The sequence below is a fragment of the Poecilia latipinna genome, unplaced genomic scaffold (genome assembly GCF_001443285.1).
Source record: "Poecilia latipinna isolate Pla-1442-1.1 unplaced genomic scaffold, P_latipinna-1.0 Scaffold2411, whole genome shotgun sequence".
In the NCBI taxonomy this organism is placed as follows: domain Eukaryota; kingdom Metazoa; phylum Chordata; class Actinopteri; order Cyprinodontiformes; family Poeciliidae; genus Poecilia; species Poecilia latipinna.
Window position 1 is genome coordinate 12171 of NW_015115027.1, and position 19350 is coordinate 31520.

At 37.7% G+C, this 19350-nt stretch overlaps 2 protein-coding genes across 3 annotated transcripts in view; one reads left to right on the forward strand and one right to left on the reverse strand.

The window, feature by feature from the left end:
* LOC106937688 (oxysterol-binding protein-related protein 6-like) overlaps positions 1-10614 on the forward strand; it is a 21961-nt gene extending 11347 nt beyond the window's left edge. For both annotated transcript variants that reach the window (XM_015019328.1, XM_015019329.1), the window contains exons 10-20: positions 574-754; positions 1101-1175; positions 6444-6658; positions 6733-6870; positions 6948-7011; positions 7101-7179; positions 8051-8195; positions 8282-8432; positions 8629-8755; positions 8850-8972; positions 9753-10614. In XM_015019328.1, coding sequence (XP_014874814.1) covers positions 574-754; positions 1101-1175; positions 6444-6658; positions 6733-6870; positions 6948-7011; positions 7101-7179; positions 8051-8195; positions 8282-8432; positions 8629-8755; positions 8850-8972; positions 9753-9861 — 1407 coding nt within the window. In that variant the 3' untranslated portion in view covers positions 9862-10614. The remainder of the gene's footprint in view (positions 1-573; positions 755-1100; positions 1176-6443; positions 6659-6732; positions 6871-6947; positions 7012-7100; positions 7180-8050; positions 8196-8281; positions 8433-8628; positions 8756-8849; positions 8973-9752) is intronic.
* Positions 10615-12841: 2227 nt separating this feature from the next.
* gps1 (G protein pathway suppressor 1) overlaps positions 12842-19350 on the reverse strand; it is a 41197-nt gene continuing 34688 nt past the window's right edge. Inside the window, exons 9-14 of the mRNA XM_015019327.1 lie at positions 18823-18917; positions 18638-18743; positions 16053-16133; positions 13648-13785; positions 13438-13572; positions 12842-13164 (exon numbers count right to left, since the gene is read on the reverse strand). Of these exons, the coding sequence (XP_014874813.1) occupies positions 13090-13164; positions 13438-13572; positions 13648-13785; positions 16053-16133; positions 18638-18743; positions 18823-18917 (630 nt within the window). The 3' untranslated portion in view covers positions 12842-13089. The remainder of the gene's footprint in view (positions 13165-13437; positions 13573-13647; positions 13786-16052; positions 16134-18637; positions 18744-18822; positions 18918-19350) is intronic.

A 19350-nucleotide genomic window follows, 5' to 3' on the forward strand; every position in this document is an offset into this window, starting at 1 on the left:
CTACCGCCTGCAGTGCAATGATAATCCTGTAGATGGCAGAATCCAAGTCTCAAATTATAAATGGGTTGTTAGGCTAAGTATTGATCATGTTGGGGGAGGGGCCACAAATGTGTGTAGTAAATATATAAATGGTGATCTAGGGTTAAGATGAAGAATGGGTTGGAGCATTTTTATGGCTTCCAGTTAAATCTAAGGTTTGTACCAAGTGCAAACCTTAGATTGGGCATATTTGATTCACATCAATCACATATGCCTAAATAAAGGATCTGTGTAACGATGAGCCCATTGTTTGTCTTTTTTTATTTACTTGTGGGAAAAATAACAGGGAAGTTGGATTTTCTTTTTTTTGTCTGTGTGAATTGCATTTCACAAGAACCTGATTGCAGAAATCTAATTCTTCTAGTTCCCTCCCACCACAGCACCTGTTTTAACCACAGAAGAAAAAGTTATATCCACTTAATGTCAAGTCAAGCTGCGTCATCATTTCATTTTGTTCATAAGAATCACAATAATCATCAGTTTTCATTGAATCAAAATTACAGTTAAAAATAAAACTGGTGACCTTTCCTACAGAGGACACCATCTATGGCTCGTCACAGTCGTCGTGCTCCCTCAGTGGCAGAATCTACAGCAGAATATTTTGATGCCAGTGAGGTGATAATGTGTGAGACCTCCTCAGAGGCAGAGGCATCAGATGAGTCTGGATTGAGTGACATCACTACTACCAGCAACTCTGAGCCTGAAGAAGGTCACTGTAAGTTTATTTATTCCCCCACTCCATTCTCAAACAAATGCTACTGTTGCCATTTATAGCTAATCTATAGAACAGTGTTTCTCCACCCTGGTCCTCACTGCCCCCCTGTCCTGCATGTTTTAGGTATTTCCCTTCTGCCACACACCTGAATTGTATCTCTGGGTGATTAACAGGCTTCTGCAGCACTTGATGGTCATTCAATCATTTGAATCAGCTGTTCTGGAATAGAGCCACATCTAAACCAGGCAGAGCAGGGGGGGCTGAGGACCAGGGTTGAGAAACACTGATCTAGATGGTAATAGAGCCATAACATCCCCTCTCTTTAACCTTTTTCTCCTCTTTGTAGCTGCTGCCACTCTGAACTACAGAGAGAGTCTAAAAACAGCAACTGACAAACCCAGTCTGGTGCCCTCAGATACAGGTAATGAGATGACTTCTTTTGCCTAAGATATAAATGTGAGTAAATTGGTTGTAAAGGAACTTGATGCAAAGTTTTCAGCAATTCCAATGTAAGACAGGAAAATCTGCAATTGTCAATTCCCGTTTTATTCCCAAAAGTTATACGTAATTATGGATGCAATTAAATTTAATTTAATTGCATCCATTAATTATATAATATTAAAATGTTTTTTTATATTATAAAAATAGTAAAAGTTTGCTTAATGCTTCGTTGCTGACAAACTGCAGAAGATTCCTGATGTTAAACCAACGCGTCGGCCTCATCTCAACGAGTCCATCATGCAGGCACAGTCGAGTGAAAGTATTTGTCCCCTTTCTGGTTTTCAACATTTTTTTTTGCATATTTGTCATACTTTAGTGTTTTCAAAGCATCAAATCCATTCAAATATTAATCAAAAGAACACAAGACAAAATGCAGCTTTTAAATGGCGCTTTTAACGGAAGGGAAAAAAATATTCCCGCTTAACCTAAGAACTGGTTGGGCCAACCTTACCAGTAACAACTGCAATCAAGCCTTTGTCTCTTCCATCTGTTGAGCAATTTTGCTCCACAAGTATTTGCAGAATTACTGTTATTTGACATTGGAGGGTTTTCAAGCACAAAAGGCTTTTTTAAGGTCATGCTACAGCATATTAATAGAGTTCATGTCAGGAATTTGTCTAGGCCACTTGTCTTTTTTTTTTTTTTTTTTTTTTTTTCCCTTCAGCGATTTAGATGTGGACCTGCTGGTTGTTTTGGATGATTGTCCTTATGCAGAACGTTTCAACCCGAGGTCAGGAACAGATGGCTGTAGAATCTTGCAGATTATTCATGCTTCCATTTATCACAAGTCTTCCAGGTCCTGAAGCAGTAAAACAGTCCCAGACCATCACTCTACCACTACCATATTTTACTGTTGGTATGATGTTCTTCTGAAATGCGATGTGACCTTTACACCAGATGTAATGTGACATGCACCTTCCAAAGAATTCAGAATTGTCATTTCACAGAATGTTTCTCCAGAAGTCTTGGTGGATTATAAAGATGTTTCTGGGAGAATTGAGACAAACTTTCAGGTTCTTTTTCAACAGTAGTTTTCATCTTTGAAGTCTACCATGCAGGCCATTTTTGCCCAGACTCTTCTGATGGTGGATGCATGAACTCTAACCTTAACTGAGACGAGTGAGGCCAGCAGTTCCTTAGATCAGTGACTGCCCTGCATGTTTTAGGTATTTCTTTGCTTCAGTCCAGCTGATTTCAATCGATGACTGATTAACAGCCGTTTGTTGAATCAGGCACATTAAAACAGGGAAACCTCTAAAACATGTAGGACAGTGTGCCTTGAGGACCTGGGTTGGGAAACACTGCCTTAGATGATGTTGTGGGGACTTTTGTCACCTCTTGGATGAGGCGACGCTGAGCTCTTGGTGTAGGTTTGGTCACCCAGCCTTCTGGGAAGGTTCACCACTGTTCCATGTTTTTGCTGTTTGTGAGTAATGGTTCTCACTGGGGTTTGCTGGAACGCCAAAGTGTTAGAAACAGCTGGGGAGACCTTTCCAGACTGATGGATCTCAATTACTTTCTCTCGTTTATTCAAAATTTCTGTGGATCTCGGCACGACGTCTAACTTTTGAGGACCTGCCTCAGCGTATGAGGCAGGTCCTAATTAAGTGATGTCTTTACTGAGAAGAAGTGTGGCAGTGGCTAGGGTGATTAACCTCAACTAAGTTATGCAGGGATGGAGAGCTGTAGACGGGTCTCAACCTGTTTTATCTTGTTCTCTGTGTTAGATTGTTAGGCCTCCATCTTGGTTCCATTTGGGTGGACCTCGATACATTGGGTCAAAGCCAGTTCAAGACTCAAAACTTGACTCCCTTTTATCTTCACAAACAACAAATTGAATGTCAATTAAAAGCAACATCAGTGTGCATCTGTATTCCACCATCTCAGGAAAAAATGCAATATGATGATTGCTAATGACCTTGAAATCTTGTTGTAGGTGACTGTTTACAACACCAAATGGCAATTGCTCCTATCATTTAAGAGTGCGTCTATTAATTTGTGGTCTAGCTTTTGCTGATCAAAAACCTGACAACAGAACTATTAGATTTTCTTTTAAAAACATGCAGAATTTGAAGAAGGGGGCTGGGGGGCGGGTATGCAGAGCAACTTTTAAATTTTTTCCACCATCAGGATTAACAATGTGAACTTGCAAAGTGAGTGGAATGACATCTAGTTTTACTAGGCATTTATAGTGGACATAAGGAAAAGTGAGTAGCAGTGTCTAATTTACTAACATCAACCTTTGGGCAAATGTGACAACTAATCTGTGTTCAAATACTTATTTAACCCCTAAAGCCTGAGCATTCCTGGAACCAGGGCAATTCAGCATATCCACCTACAAAATCAGTCCAATTTCAAAGGAAAAACAAACATGGAAATATATGTTAAACCTGCATACCTGAAAAAACGCACAGCAATACTGATTTAGCCACACATGTAACCTTTTAAGGCACAAACTTTGCTCTTTCCAAGTTTACCAGTGTTGCTGCTATAGAAACAAAATTCACTGAGCCAGCAGCCGATTAAGAGGAAAAATGAAGCTTGTGTTTTTTTTTTTTTTCAAGCCAAAAACATAAATTCACTCTTGCCGTTAAAGTTTTATGGTCATAATCCATGTCCATCTCTTCTCCATGTGATTCTTAACTGTTTTGGGCTTTTTCTGTCACTTGTTCACAACATGAGTTTTGGAAATCCCACAGATATTGATGGTTTTTGGAATTTCTCTTTTATGAGGCAATTTGCATGCCTGTATGGACCAATAATAATATTAAAATGCCTAATTTATTTCCAGGATATGGGTTAGGAACAGTACTTTTTTTTTTGCTTTTATTCGGATCATATATAGATTTATTTTTTTATGACAACTTCATTAGCTTACTCGGTAACACTTTATTTGAAGGGGGTGAATAAGACTGACTTGACACTGTCATAAACATGACATAACACCTGTCATGAACATGAATAAGTCTTCATGAATACTTATGACTGTTGTCATAAAGCTTCATTCGGTAAATTATGACACTTTTAATACAAAGTTGACATTATTCAAAGTGTCTCTTTTATGACAACTTGACATTAACCAAGAAATCATTACTGTTTAAACTTTACCTTTAATAACATAAAGTTACCTAATTTTTAAAGTGCAATCAGTAATACTTTTATAACAAATTTATATCAGTAATGATTTCCTGGTTAATGTCAATTGTCATAAAGACATTTTGAATAATGTCAACTTTGTATTAAAAGTGTCATAATTTACCGAATGACGCTTTATGACAACAGTCATAAATATTCATGAAGGCTTGTTCATGACAGGTGTTATGTCATGTTTATGACAGTGTCATGACAGTCTTATTCAACCCCCTTCATATAAAGTGTTGCCGCTTACGCTTACTGTTTTTTTTTATTTATCATACATGATTGTGCAATGTAAGCTTTAGACGATGTGTCAATGTATGACAGCATTTAATAGCTTAGATATTCCTTTATTGTGACAATTTAACAACAAGGTTTTGTTTTAGAAATGAACTTTTTGCATTTTGTGGTGTTGGTGTCAGAAGGTCTGGTCTTGGTTTGGCCTTGACCTTAGACGGTGCGGTCCTGGTCCGAACTGGTTTTGACTCTCTGCAGTTGTCTTGACAGCTGAGGGGCAATCTCTCTTTTCACATTTTTTTAAAATGAACATATTAATTTAAAAATGGTTTTTGTGTTTACTTGTGTTGTCTTTGACTAATACTTAAATTGATTTATTTCTGAAACACTTGAGGGACAAACATGCAAAAACAGGAAATCACGCCATCTTTCCATGCCAGTACATGGCCATGACAATATAGACTCTATATTTTTGTGGTTTTGACCAAGTAAAACTGTGAGGTCTGAAAAATGATCTTTGCAGTAGAAATATCAAAATGCTTAAAATACTTTGTTTTTCAACCTAAAATGAAATGCAGAATAGTGAGATATTTGCATTGTACTCACCGACAAATGGAAAATGGGTTTTAATCTAAAGTCTTTCTAAACAGGATGTGTGCTCACAGCACTTTGAATATAGATTGATATTCAAATGTCATCTATAGATAAAATGACCTTACCTTACAGAAAATTCTCTCTGTTTTGGAGATAAAGTTCAGTTTATTTCTTTTTTGTTTTTGCCAAAGAAAAAAATGTTGGCTACACAGAAATTGTAATTTCAAAACAGAAGTGCACTTAGAGCTTGTAAATGACAGAGTTTAATGTAGATACAAAAATGTCTTTGCACATGTACTGTACAGATGTTTTCCCCAGGTAGCATTCAGGTAATTCCAATTGATACAAAATATTCTTCCCTGTCAGTTGATGGTGCAAAAATGTTATGGTTTTAGTTACTACACAGCTACTTAAACTGTTTAAGTAGCTGTGTAGTAACAAACTGTTAGTACCCTAACCACCATTTTATAGGTGGTTAGTGGAGGGTCACTTCTAGCAGAGGCAAGAGTAGGTTTCCATACTCTCATGGGTTGAATATTAGGACCATTAGATTTCTTGGTGGTCATTTGGTACAAATAACTTATTCATTGGAAAAATATAAAATTAAAAAAATATCTGAAATTTTACCTGAAAGTCGGTCTGTATTTTTATATCAGTTGATCCCTAGAAACAAAAGCAGTTAGATCTATTGTAAACTGTGAAAATGTATTTTCTCTGAAAATGAAGTAACTTCTTAGAAGTCTAAGTATGAATGAAAACTCCCCAAATTTGGCTCGATCTTGCATGAAATTAGTTTTCTCTTTAGAAATGGCTCCACAAATCCCTCAGCCATTTCAAAACGCCTTCCTCAATTGGCTGACTTTATTATAGAGGTATGAAATTTGTAGAACTTCCCAAGACCTATGTAGATGTTGCTGTAGACGACAAAATGCAGCAAGCATTGTTTTGTATGAACTACTACTGAACTAACACTAAACTGCTCTGAACAGTTGAAAATAATAAAAATGCTGCTTTTGCTTCTTTCCAAAATCAGTAAAAACATGAGAAAATTTAACTTGTTGCATCTGTTCGTCTGCTAATCTAAATACCATGACTGGAGGTCCAACAATTTGTCAATGTAACTGATATATATATATATTTTTTTTTCCAATTCCATTTTTCGTTTTGAGTAGCCCTTTGTAAGTCACCGCCTATCTGCCGTTCCTGTCTTCCAACATTCCAGGGCGTCGCACCACTCTCCCTTCCCCCTGCGCAGACAACAGTCACATTGGCATTATGACCATCCTGTACAATAACATTGGCAAGGACTTGTCCAGAGTGTCAATGCCAGTGGCTCTTAATGAGCCGTTGTCTTTGCTTCAAAGACTTAGTGAAGAGCTGGAGTACTCTGAGCTGCTGGACATTGCCAATAATACCGATGACCCATATCAAAGAATGGTGAGTTTAGTTTTCTTCAATTCATGAAAGTAAATTATAGTCTATTGATGATTAATAGCTCTAAATGTTCCTAGGTGTATGTGGCAGCATTTTCCATTTCTGGCTATGCCTGGGCATCTTGGAGAAATCGCTACAAACCATTCAACCCCGTCCTTGGAGAAACCTATGAGAATCACAGGGAAGACAGGGGATTCTACTACATCAGTGAACAAGTAATAATCAGTGAAGTGATAACTGACTTATTGTCTAAGAAAAAATTAAAATGCTGTTTTTTTTTATATTTTGTTAGGTTAGCCATCATCCACCAATCTCGGCCTGTCATGCAGAGTCAGAAAATTTCACTTTCTGGCAAGGTAGGAGCTGTGTATTTATTGTGTGATAAATATACCTGACATATTAAGTAAGTAAATGTTTTTATTTATTTTTTTATATCTGTCCATAGATCAGAGATGGAAAAACAAGTTTTGGGGAAAATCGGTGGAGATAATCTCCTCTGGTCTGGTCAACGTTGCGCTCCCAAAGTGAGTCACAGCTGATCAGAAATTTGACTAACTAAATTTGACTATGTGGCTCTTCTGTTTTACACAGCTGTGTTTGTTTGCAACCAACAAATAACAGGTAGAACTGCAGAGCTTTCGCTTGCATTAATGAATGCAAGCGAAAGCTCAAATATATAGCTAGTCGTTTCAAATGGCAGGACAGGTTCCTGTCCTGCCATTTGAAACGACTAGCTATATATTTGAGTTAATAAAGTTTAATTTTCAAACAAAGCTGTAAAAGGATTGTAACATTCTGGTGCGAGTACACAAGTTGGTTTAAAAAGATCTTGATCATTTTTATTGGTGGTTAGTGGAGGGTCACTTCTAGCAGAGGCAAGAGTAGGTTTCCATACTCTCATGGGTCGAATATCCTTAGTATTATATTGGAAATCTTTACTAACACTGCATCAGATTTTTTTTTCTGAATGCCCAGAATCTGCTAAATTCATAGGCAACTGCTGTGTGAGGTTTACTTGAAGGCTTTTCAGAAAGAAACAAAAGGTCTCGTCACAACACGAGGAAAAAGTGTGTGGGGGGACACTGACGAGGGGCCACAGCTGAACATGGCTGACCTCGCATTGTAGCTCCAAAACCTGGCATAAAAAAACCTCCCAAAAAAAGAAGGGTGATTAAAATCTTGGCCCCAGTCTGAGCTCATATGATGAAAATGTTTGACTTGGCAGGTAAGGAGAAAAACATGAGGGACTCTGAAACTTTGATTAAAGCTGCCTACACTTTTAAGCCTAATAGATCAATTGTGCAGCATCTCATTATTGGATGCACATTTTAGGGGAAATGTACATGAAGTCAAAAATGTTGTAGGAATATCGATAACCAAATTAAATGCATGTAGGTATGGGGATCACTATGAGTGGAATAAGGCCGTCACCTGCATCCACAATGTACTGAGCCAACAGCGCTGGTTGGAGCATTATGGGGAGGTGGTCATCAGAAACACAAAGAGTGATGAATGCACCTGCAAGATGACCTTTGTCAAGGCAAGATGTTGTCATGTATGCACATTTCGGTTTCCTGTAACTGACTCTAGCCATGACTTATCAGATTCCTCTTCTTTTTCCTTTAGTCTCGGTATTGGAGCTCAGAGAACAGTAAGAATGAGATCCAGGGAGTCGTTTTGGACCGGGCTGGAGAGGTGGTTCATCGTTTTGGAGGCTTCTGGCATGAAGGCATTTTTTGTGACACTATGGCCACACCAACATGCATCTGGAAACCTAGTGAGAACAAAATGTTTGCAATAAAGTCCTGAAGATGTGGTGAAAGTACTATTAGAGCTATGAAGAAATATTTAGACAACTCTAACTTCCTTCTACCTAGTGCTTCTTTCACGAAAGATTGAACTAAACACATTTTCATTTATCAAAATTGGTTAATTCTTACAGTCTACAATGTTTTTTTTTTTGTTCCGTCCAGATGTACAGCCTGATGACCACTTCCAGTACTATGGTTTCTCACGCTATGCCAGAGAACTAAATGAAATGAGTGCGGACTTGGAAATCATCCTCCCCCCTACAGACACGCGCTTCCGCCCAGACCAAAGGTAATGAGCAACTTTTAGATTTCATTTTAAAACGCATATTGTTGAAGTTCTTTTGTGCAGTTTGACAACCTCCATTCCACTCATTGTCATACAGGCTCTTGGAGGAGGGGAAAGTGGCTGAGGCGGATAAAAAGAAAGATCAGGTGGAAGAAAAGCAAAGGGACAGGAGGAAGGAAATGGACAAGAGAGGAGAGGAGCACATCCCTAGGTTCTTCAGGTTAGAAACAAAATTCTGATTTATAATCATTCAAGTACAGTTTATTAATGACAACTAGCACCAAAGGACTGCAATGAAACGGAGAAAAATAAACAAATGCAATTTAGACATCAGAGTTCAAACCTAACCTGTAGCCTTGAAGACTGTTCAGTATTTTAAGATGGAGAAAAGGACAAGTATCTGTTTCATCTGGTAGGTTGTAATTAGATTTTAAGTACAGTTTCAAATGAGAGATTCAACATACAATCTTAAAAACCTGTGCTCTTCTAAAGCAAACTGGATTGTTTTTGTTTTTCTTCGGGTCATTAGAATGCATGGATTTTTCATATTCTACAATGCTCAGGCCTAATATGTGTTATAGGTGTTTTGTGCCAGGGCCCAATAAAGGGAGACAAAACCATCAATTTAAATTGTTTTTAGCAATTTAGACATTCCAATTGGGATGTTTTATAAACTGTAAAAAAAAGAAAAATCAAGACCCAGAAATAAAAGTAGTAATAAGAATTCAGAGTAGCCCCATTTTTTTAAAAAATTGCCAAGACTTTCTTGATGTGAATATTTACCTGTAGATGTTAAGAAAGTTGCTTCATGTGGTTACAGCTGACACCTCAGTCTGCTGTCAGAAGGGTGTAGAAAACGTATTCATGAGTTTTTGACTTGAAAGGAAAAGAAACTTTATTCTCAGATCGGAACAAAAATTTTAATACAAAGTTGATTTTGGGAATTCATTATAGTTAAGATTATTAAAATTTCTTGACAAGTTTTGTTTTTGTTTTCCAGAAAAGTGGTTGATGAGGCTGGCAGAGAGGTGTGGCTATACAATGGAACTTACTGGAAGATTCGCCAAGATCCAGGTTTTTCGAAGACTGAAAATCTAGACTTGTGGTAGAATACTGAAGCTGGCCTAAAATCCCATAGGACATGAAATGAATCCAGTGAAGCACATCACTGTGATGCTCTGTAGACAAACGGAGATTGTGTGTTCGCTCTTACATTTAGAATCAGGATAGCATGACTGTTTATAAAAACATGAATTAATCTTTTGTATAAAACTTAGAGGGGAGATGCAACAATGAAACCAATTAACCAAATGATCTTCTGTTTAAAGCGTCTGTAAAGGAGCCTTTTTTTTCCCCACTAAACTTGTCTATCTTTATGTCTGATCTTAAAATCATAGAGAACACATTTTACTTTCAAGTTTAACATGTCTAGGCCAGGACACTTTCACTACAGCAGAATCTGCTGAGCTGCACTATTTTTTTTTTTCTCCTTCAGTGGGTCCTGCAAAAAAAAAAAAAAAAAATATAAGGTTGACGTGTGTTATATTTTATTTCATTTGGTTGTGGAATTATCGTTTTGTGGTAATTTGGGTTATGTTGTATATATTCAAGCCTTATTAGTTATTTTGCTTGAATAAATGGAAATACTAGAATTATTTGCAACACATTTGCTCTTAGCTGTTGTAGCTTTTACCAAAGTTAATTTTTTGCAAAAATACTGGAAAATCTCTACTTGTGTTTTTTTTTTTTTTTGCTTTGTTTTTTGGGTTATTTGTTTTTTGGGTTATTTGTTTTTTATTATTACCTATCCAAAATAAACAATCCTATAATCTGTTCTGCCTTTCTGTGAGCTGTTTAGTTGGTTCTTGATGAGGGAAGGATAAACATAACTTGATATAATTTTTCAAAATATGCCAAGTTACTTGAGTCTTTAGTTAGCAAATAGTATTTTAAGCAGTGGTGGATATATACTCAAAATTTACTTAAGTAAAAGTACAAATACACAGACAAATGTACTCAAGTAAAAGTAAAACTACCACATTAACATTTGTACTGAAGTAAAAGAAGAAAAGTACAGGCTTTTAAAAATACTTGAGTATTAAAAGTAAAAGTACTTGCTGAATGCATTACCTAATCCCTAATACAATATCATTAAGTGAACCGATTGTATTTAATTTTAATACATTAGAAATGTGCAATTTTAATGAACAATGCCACAGATAAAGCATGTTTTTATTATGTTAACTCTCTGTAACATAGTTTAGACTTAGATATGTGATTCTATGCATCATAATTTCAGGGATAAAAACATCTCGTCTCCTGTCCTAACATAGCATGAACTTCACTTTATTTTTTTGCCACTAGTGGCTTTTATTTTGAAAGAAATCCAACAGAAAGGGGATGGAAAGAACGTGGGTGGGGGAGGACATGCAACCAGGAGCCAGTAGCAGAGTTGTAGTCAAGACCACCGCACCTGAGACCAAGTCTAGACCAGCACCCCGCGCTACGTGACACAAAAACATTAAGTTTTACCTTCAAAATTGCTTCTCAAATTGATCTGAAAGATCCACATTCCCATAAAACACCTAGATATTAAATACTTAGAGCTGAAATAAATTTAATCAGTAAAGATCCGTCCAGAAGAATCGGATCGTTCCTGAATGTCATATCACTATATTGCACTTTGGTCACAGCGTTGTTCCATATTTGTGACACCTCATTCAACACCTCCACACAATAATTCAGCGCATGAGTGACAACTTTTTTTCATCGTAGATGCAACATGTCTCTGTACAGCTAGCTTTGCTAGCATCACGTCCACAGATCTTACCTTTCTTTAAGCTTTCCTTCCAAGTGACGCTAAAAGTTGGACGAAGTCCCCACCGTCTGTGAAAGCGAACCCTATTATATTACTGACGATCAGACAGACATCTTCTCCTGCTCAGAGGAAACCACTGCGCATGTCTGTGCGCAAATCAGCTCCATTGATGGGGCCCCTTAGTTTCCCTATGCCTTGAGCCGGCCCTGCTGGACTCCCACAGACCGAGTTGTCAGCTAGTTGTAGTGCTTAGTCCCTTTGGTTTCAGAGAGAGATTGACGAAAAACAGAAATGTATGCTTTTATTTATCAATATAGATCCTCTAAAACCACACAAAAAAAATCAGAATATTTTTCTATAAAAACCCTTTGAGCATTAAGTTTAAGTTATACTTCATAGAATTTCATTAATTCTGCTAGTTGGTTCTCAGCCATCCAGGTCATGGCAAAACCAAGCATAAAGCAACTTAGCAAGTTATAATTTAAATAACACATAACTTGCAATATTTATGAGGAATTTTATCAAGTGGAGTTGCTCATTAAAACATGTTTTTAAATTTTTGTAAAGGTGTGCCAGGGATTATATCTGTGCCACTGAACCAAGCTCATATCTAAACATTTAAATTTTAGACTTTTATGGGTCTCAATAGTTTGCATACTGAGAAAAACATGTTTGAGCATCAACACTTACTAGTCATTTCTGGTCTTGCAGTTTGAACACAAAAATTTCTAAAACATATTTTACGTTACATTTCACTGTAACTTTGCAGACTCCCCAAAATTATAAAATGTCCCTGTTTATTATCCCCCTGAATAATGAATTGGGATTTTCCTCCCTTACATGTCTACAAACATTAGTCATGAACTCCAGGTTTCTTTGGTATCAAATCATACAAATCTCATCTCTTCCAACCCATTTCTTGTGAAAGAAAAACTGCTGGTCTTCTTGGCAGTCAAACATTTCTGACGCCTACACTGCCAGACAAGACATGGTAAAAAAAAAAACAAGCTTTGGGGCTTACAATAATGTAAATCTTTATTTTTAATAGTTATCCAAAATAACTATATATCTATTTAGATGCAGCACATCCAGCCAGACCAGGATGTGCTCATCCTGGCCAGCTTTCCCTGGTTCCCTTCTATATAGATATATATATCTAATTAAAGCTATATATAGATTTAATCATGTGAAATGCATCACTTAATAGCACAAACAGCTCAAATAATACAAATTATTAGAGGCTGCAAATTCCAGACAATACGGGGCACAAATTCTTTGAACAGGGTTTATTTTAAAACATTGTTTCTGATGATGTGGTTAAACATCAAGCGTTCCAGAGAAATTTCATTCAGTAATATACAGCTGATATCTTCAGTTTTAATTTCAACAGTGATCACAATAAGTTTCCATGCCACATCATTTTTTAGCTTCCATATTAGGAGAACACAACTTGTAAATGAATTCTACTTGTGTGTTTTGTTAGGAAGAGCTGGGATGGTTGTACATAACCAGACACTATTCACATGTTGGTGCTCATCCTGGTCTGGCTGTTGGCTGGTGTCAGCTCACCCTGGTTCCCTTCTCTGGGTGGAGACTGAAAAGGAGAAAAATACTTAAACCACAGGCTTTTGGTGTCAGCACTATAAACTGTATATTTGCAATAATTTACTTTAAACTTTAGTCATGAAGGAAAAAATCATCCATTTTGGAACAGACTGGAAGAAATGAAGCACTGTAAATACAGTCAGGGTACACCGTGTATGAATAAATAAATGTTTATTACAAATGTTTTTGTTTTAGCAATTTAAGTAGAGCTTGAACTTTATAGGTAGGTGCAAAAATTCTGATTTGTAGTTTATGTTTTTACCTTGACATGGATCTGGTTACGAAGCACAGCAGCACGGAGGATCATCGCTTTTGCCCGTCTCTGGAACTCTTTTCCCATGTGGAGAGATTTTTCAAATGTGGTGCTCCTCTGATCCACGTCCCTCGCATATAGAATCTGTTAACACCAGCAGATTTTCAGAACTGAACCAAAAATCACAAAATCGCAGTTTTTGACTCTGCAAATTTTCACCTTGCTATGGGAGTCAATACGTGCGTTGACAAGGCCCTCCAGTATCAACTGCGTAAGTTCATCTTCCAAAGCTGCTACTGTGGTGTTGAAAGCCTGTGCCATCTTTGTCATGTCAGCCGATACATAGGGACTGAAATACTGAACACACACAAAAAATATTTACCTCTACATCTAAAGTGCAGTGAAAAACAGTTGGATTCCAATAACTTTCTTGTTTTGACATTTCAGACTTAAATGTTTTAGATAAACTTTTAATATCACATAACCAGAGCAAATACAAAACTGGAGTTTTCAAATGATTTTAGTGAGGAGAAAATACTAGTCAATAAACCTAACTGGTTGGCAATGAGCCTTTTCAGTGCAGTCTCTTCTGAGAAAGAAGAGAGAAGAGTTTGTCAGAGTTTTCTCACAAGAGAAACTCTTTAAAGGATTATTTTCATTTTGCCATACTGGAAGGTTTTTCAGCATAAAGAAAGAGGTTATTGCTGAATCTGGACAGCTGCTTGCATTGCTTGGCATGACCTGAACTAAGTGTTTGTGAGGTTAAGGACTGAAGGATGCCAGTGTGCAGAATTCATATCTACATCAATTGCGGCAACTTGCCCAAGTCCCGGAGTTGGTAAAACAGCTCCAGATCATCACCCTGAGGGTGTGACTTTTCTTTGCTGAAATGCAGTGTTACTTTTAGAATAGAACAAAACAAAATATGCTTTATTTATCAAGGGGGGATTGCTTAATAGTTAAGTTACTCCATCTAAGGTGTTAAATATTAATAATACAAATAACTTTACTTGGGTATAATGAGTCTCTGGCTGAAGGGCTCCTGTATCCAGCTAGCACAACATGAAGTGGATGAGACTTGTAAAGGCCCCAGTATGCTCGGGCGTACTTCAGTCCGCGGACTCAACGCGGATTCCGCAGAGGGACTCGAAGCGGACGTCCACCGGACATGTCCGCGCAAGGATAGATTTTTATGAGCGCATACGTGTACTCGGTGCCGCACAGTAAACTGCCTGGTGGAAACGGTGTTCACATCGAACTGGTTTTCATGTGACACCGGGCTGATAAGGTTGATAACTATAACTTTACTCATATAACCCAGGGTTATACGAGTTCATATTGTTTCAATGTTGAGATCAACATGATAAAAGTCAACATAAAGTTGTCATGGGGAAGTGATAGACACGTAAGCGAAAATACTTAACAGCAACAGGCTTTATATATTCAAGCAAATATTGACAATTATGCAGAATTATGAGAACAAAAACAAGACATCATCCCAGACTTCTTTATCACCAGCGGAGCAGAGAGGTGGTCCGATAAGTTCAGTCTGACTTTTTTTTTCTCCCAACAACGGCAAGGAATAATGATCGGGTATGTGCTCATTTTCGATTGGTGCACAAATTATTACACCGATCACAATTGTGCTTTCGGAACATAAACAGAGCTTATTGAATGGATCCCCAATTACAGCTAAAGCCAGCGCAGCCTCCTGCTGCTCCTCTGCCCGCAGAAAGAAGCTGCGCTGCTCCGGGCAGCGGTTCACCGTCTTTGCCAGATGAACCGACATGTCACTGCCTTTCTCTGTCCCGCACTGAGAGGTAAGTTAAAGCTTCTTGAGTTAAAGCTTCTCAGATGGAGAAGAAACAGAGCTAGGGGCCCAAATAGTTAATCAAACTTGCTAGTTCTCATTAGGATTGTGTGAAATAAAGGAATTTGTCACGGAATTTGTTCTCAGTACGCTCGAGTATGAAGACACGGAGTCCGTGGACAGTACGCGCGGTTCATGGAATATATGATTGAATATATGATATTTATGATTTTCCACAATGTCCACACTGACGCCCTGGTCACCAGAATCCTGGTCCTTCTCCTCAGATCCACCACCAGTTCCTTGCACCAGTTGCACCCACAAAGTTTTTTTTTTTTTTACACCAAATGTAAATGGACTTATATAGCGCTTTTCCAGTCAAAGCGCTTTACATTCGCACTCACAAACGCTCACACATTGATTCACCAATACGTAGATTGGTAGGAAATTTGGGGTTAAGTGCCTTGGCCCAAGGGCACATCGACATGTGGCAGGAGGAAGCTGGAATCAAACCTACAACCTTCCGATCGCAAGACGACTACTCTACCCACACAGCCACAGTCGCCCCTGGCCCATTGTTACATTACCCGAGTAATGTAACAAACATTACCCAAAAAAGTTCAGCTTATGTTGTGTCAGTCCATAGAACTGAGCAGTGGTGCTTACCATTTCCCCCCTTTTTTCTCTGGTTGAGGATATTGGCTCTGGCACAAGACTGACTGATAGATATCAATGACTTCAACACAACAAAAAAGATATTTACACAAACAAAAAAAAAATCATTATGATATAATGCACATGATGTATGTCTCACCTGGATTAGGGCTCTGTTTCTGATCTGACTGTACAAGATTTTGATGTGAGGAGCCAAATACATGTCCAACAGCAGGTTATCCTGAAAGAAATGCCAAAATTGTTGTAGTAATTTGAATACACATTTGTAATGGATTTATAGGCTCTTACAAACTCACATAAAGCAGGCCATTGACAACTGTTGAGATAGTGGCCAGCAACATGAGTAAATCTGCAGTGGGAGCAATCAATATATTGAGGGCTGCAATGGACATGATGCCAAGACAAGATGGCTCCACCCCATGTGGAAGTATAACTGAAGTAGAGCAAACCTCCAACAAACAGTCATTATGGTAAATGTAGTGAAGCTCAATGCATTACATGAGCCATTTGGTGAGGCATTGTTGCCTTATCAACCAATATTAAGGTACAGAAGAGAGGCAAAAGATTTTAAAGGAGTCATTCATCAGGTCCATGAAGTTATTTATGAGGAATCCCAGAGAAATTGACATTAAAGCCCAAGAATCTCATTAACACTAAATTACATTGGCAAGAAAAAAATTTATGTTTCATACGAGCTTGTTAAGGAACTTTGAGGGGGATCATTCTTTTTGTTAAAGAATGTAAGAATAAATGTCAGCGGTTCTGTCCCATTGAGACATCTTCAGCCCACAGGTCCTCTAGATGAGGGCCGTTTACTTTGGAACAAATTGTGACCACAGTTGGTCATTTGCTGACAAACCTACTGGCTTGATTGACAGAGTCATGTCAACTGACCATGTAAAAGCACACATTTGCTGCACCAAAGACAACCATATTCAGACAATATGCAAAATGACACTCAGGGCAATTAATTTAAATATGAATGTGTTCAAAAACTGCACCATACTTGGGTCTGACTCCTGTCAGTCCAAAACTTATGAAACTCTCTGAACCTATTGAGTGAGGTTTGTTTCACAATCATCTCTAATTGTGTAACTTTTTTCTAACATTTTGTCTTTTCTCTTAACATGTCTTTACATGTGTGAAGACAGAACTGGGTGAAGAGACAGTTTCTTCAGCAATGACAGTTTGTAGGTTAACTGCCTTGTCGAGGGTGTCATTGACTGGTGATATTCCAGTCATTGAACAGATAGTCTTCCTCATCATTGATATTTCTGGGTAAAAATGACTTGGTCTTGTGTGATATTAACATTTTCCTGGAAACTGAGTTTTTGGTTCCCTTTCAGTTTAAACTGTAATCATGCATCTCTAGTTAGAAGCAAATTTTGCAAAACTCTCAAATAGGTCTGTCGCGATAAACGATAAATCAATTAATCGCACGATAAATTAAACCTATCGGCCTCATTTTAATTATCAGCTTTATCGTCTCTTCCTGCCTTTTTTTCTTTCTATTGATGACACTGAATGAAAAAAGGCTCAGAAAAGCTCTCCACTGACCCTCAGTGTAATGTCCATCGCACACTCCACGAGTTGTAGGCCTATTTTCAAAACCTGAGACCACCACACATTAGCCACAAAAATCCTAGGTATAACGGTTCGATTGGGTTCGTCGTGCTGTGTGGTTTCCAGCCACATGGGCACAAAATAATGGCTACAAATCAAGTTAACTAAGTTTTACAACCAGGCATTAATCAATGCTTTACTAGAATCTACCTGTGATGCATGTGGCTAGAGTCAGCGCAAAGTTCTGACTGAATAAAAATCATTATAACCTATTGATGTCACGTTAACGAAGAACAGCTGAAAACTTACCGGGTTTATCAACTGAGGTAGCAATTTGGCTCCAACTCCTCCCCTTGTCATTTCTATGTTCTTTGCACAAAATGTTGAATAAATATTAATGTTGTTTTCCACATATCATCTCCGATGTCCGCTGGACTTCGGGTTGCGCCGTGTCAGCTGTTTGGGATTCCCCTCCGTAATTTCCCCTCAGAAAGCCCGGAGGAGAATCCACGATTTCTGATTGGCTTAATGTCACATTCAGCTTTAAGCTCCCAGTCGGGGAAAACCCCTGATTTAGATCGGAGCGGCCACGACGATCCACCGTAACACACCACACACTGCAGGATGATCGGTTACGAAATCACCAGCGACCAACGTTCTAAGATTGTCATAAGAGGAAAATGGGGGCAAAAAATCGTGTAGTATGAACTACTGCATTAGGTAGTCGGATGTGCCCATCTTCTCTATTTAAATCTCGTGATTACTGAAGGGCAATATAGTATACAGACTTCATAATCTGCACTCTTTTGGTTGAATGCAGTATTTATTTCCACTTTGGCTTTATGTTGTTTAGCTTTTATTCAAGTACGTTTTTTGTTAATGGAGACTGAGAATCCATTTTATTTTTGGTTGTTTTGTTTATTTAGTTTATCAGTTCCAGTGTTGTGTTCTTTTAAAAATAAAGTGCATCTATCAATGGCAGGAAATTGCATGCATTATTACGTCATTTCCATTAAATCAGTGTCAAAAGGTCTTGAAACAATATTATCATTTATCGCAATAATTTTTTGGACAATTAATCGCTCAGCAAAATTTGTTATCGTAACAGGCCTACTCTCAAACAGTTCAGTTATAGTTTAAAACATTGGTGTGTGTTCTTACCTTTATTTCATCCAGTAATTTGAGACAGGATGCGTACTTGGACTCATAGAACTTGAAGATGATATCACGGATCTGAGGTTCTAATTCAAGAAATAGCTTGAAGGAGCTGGTGACAAAAATAACACTTATTTTCATCAAATTTACATATACATACATTTAGATAATGTCCATCAACAACACCCTACCTGCTAGAGATCACATTACGTTGGAGCTCCTGTCTATCAAAACTGGCCAAAGCGCACAATCCCCCATACACAGCTACATTACTGGGAGACAAGAGCTGAAACACAATCCAGATAAACATTTTATTGAACAGATGTTTTTAATCAGCTTAAACTAAGTAATCAACTGTCTGGTTTAGTCTTCATCTTACTTAATCCTTTTCGAAAACTGTTGAACACATTCTACAACTAGTGCAATAAACAATTTTCATTATCCCAGGCTTTAAAAATTGTCTTCAAGCATGAATCAAAGCAACTGTGGGGTTTTATTTGGTAGAAGACGCTGACAAACTGAAATGACTTTTGAACTTGGATTTTATTGACTGTAGATTTCTGCCTTACGACGACATTTGTTGCGAATCAACAGAATATAAACTGAACTGAAAAAAGGTTTGTCTTGTTAATTGCTTAACCATTAGTGTAAATACTAACAGACATTTTATCTTTACAAAATGTCCATTAGCATCATTCCATTTCCAAGTCATGAAATAC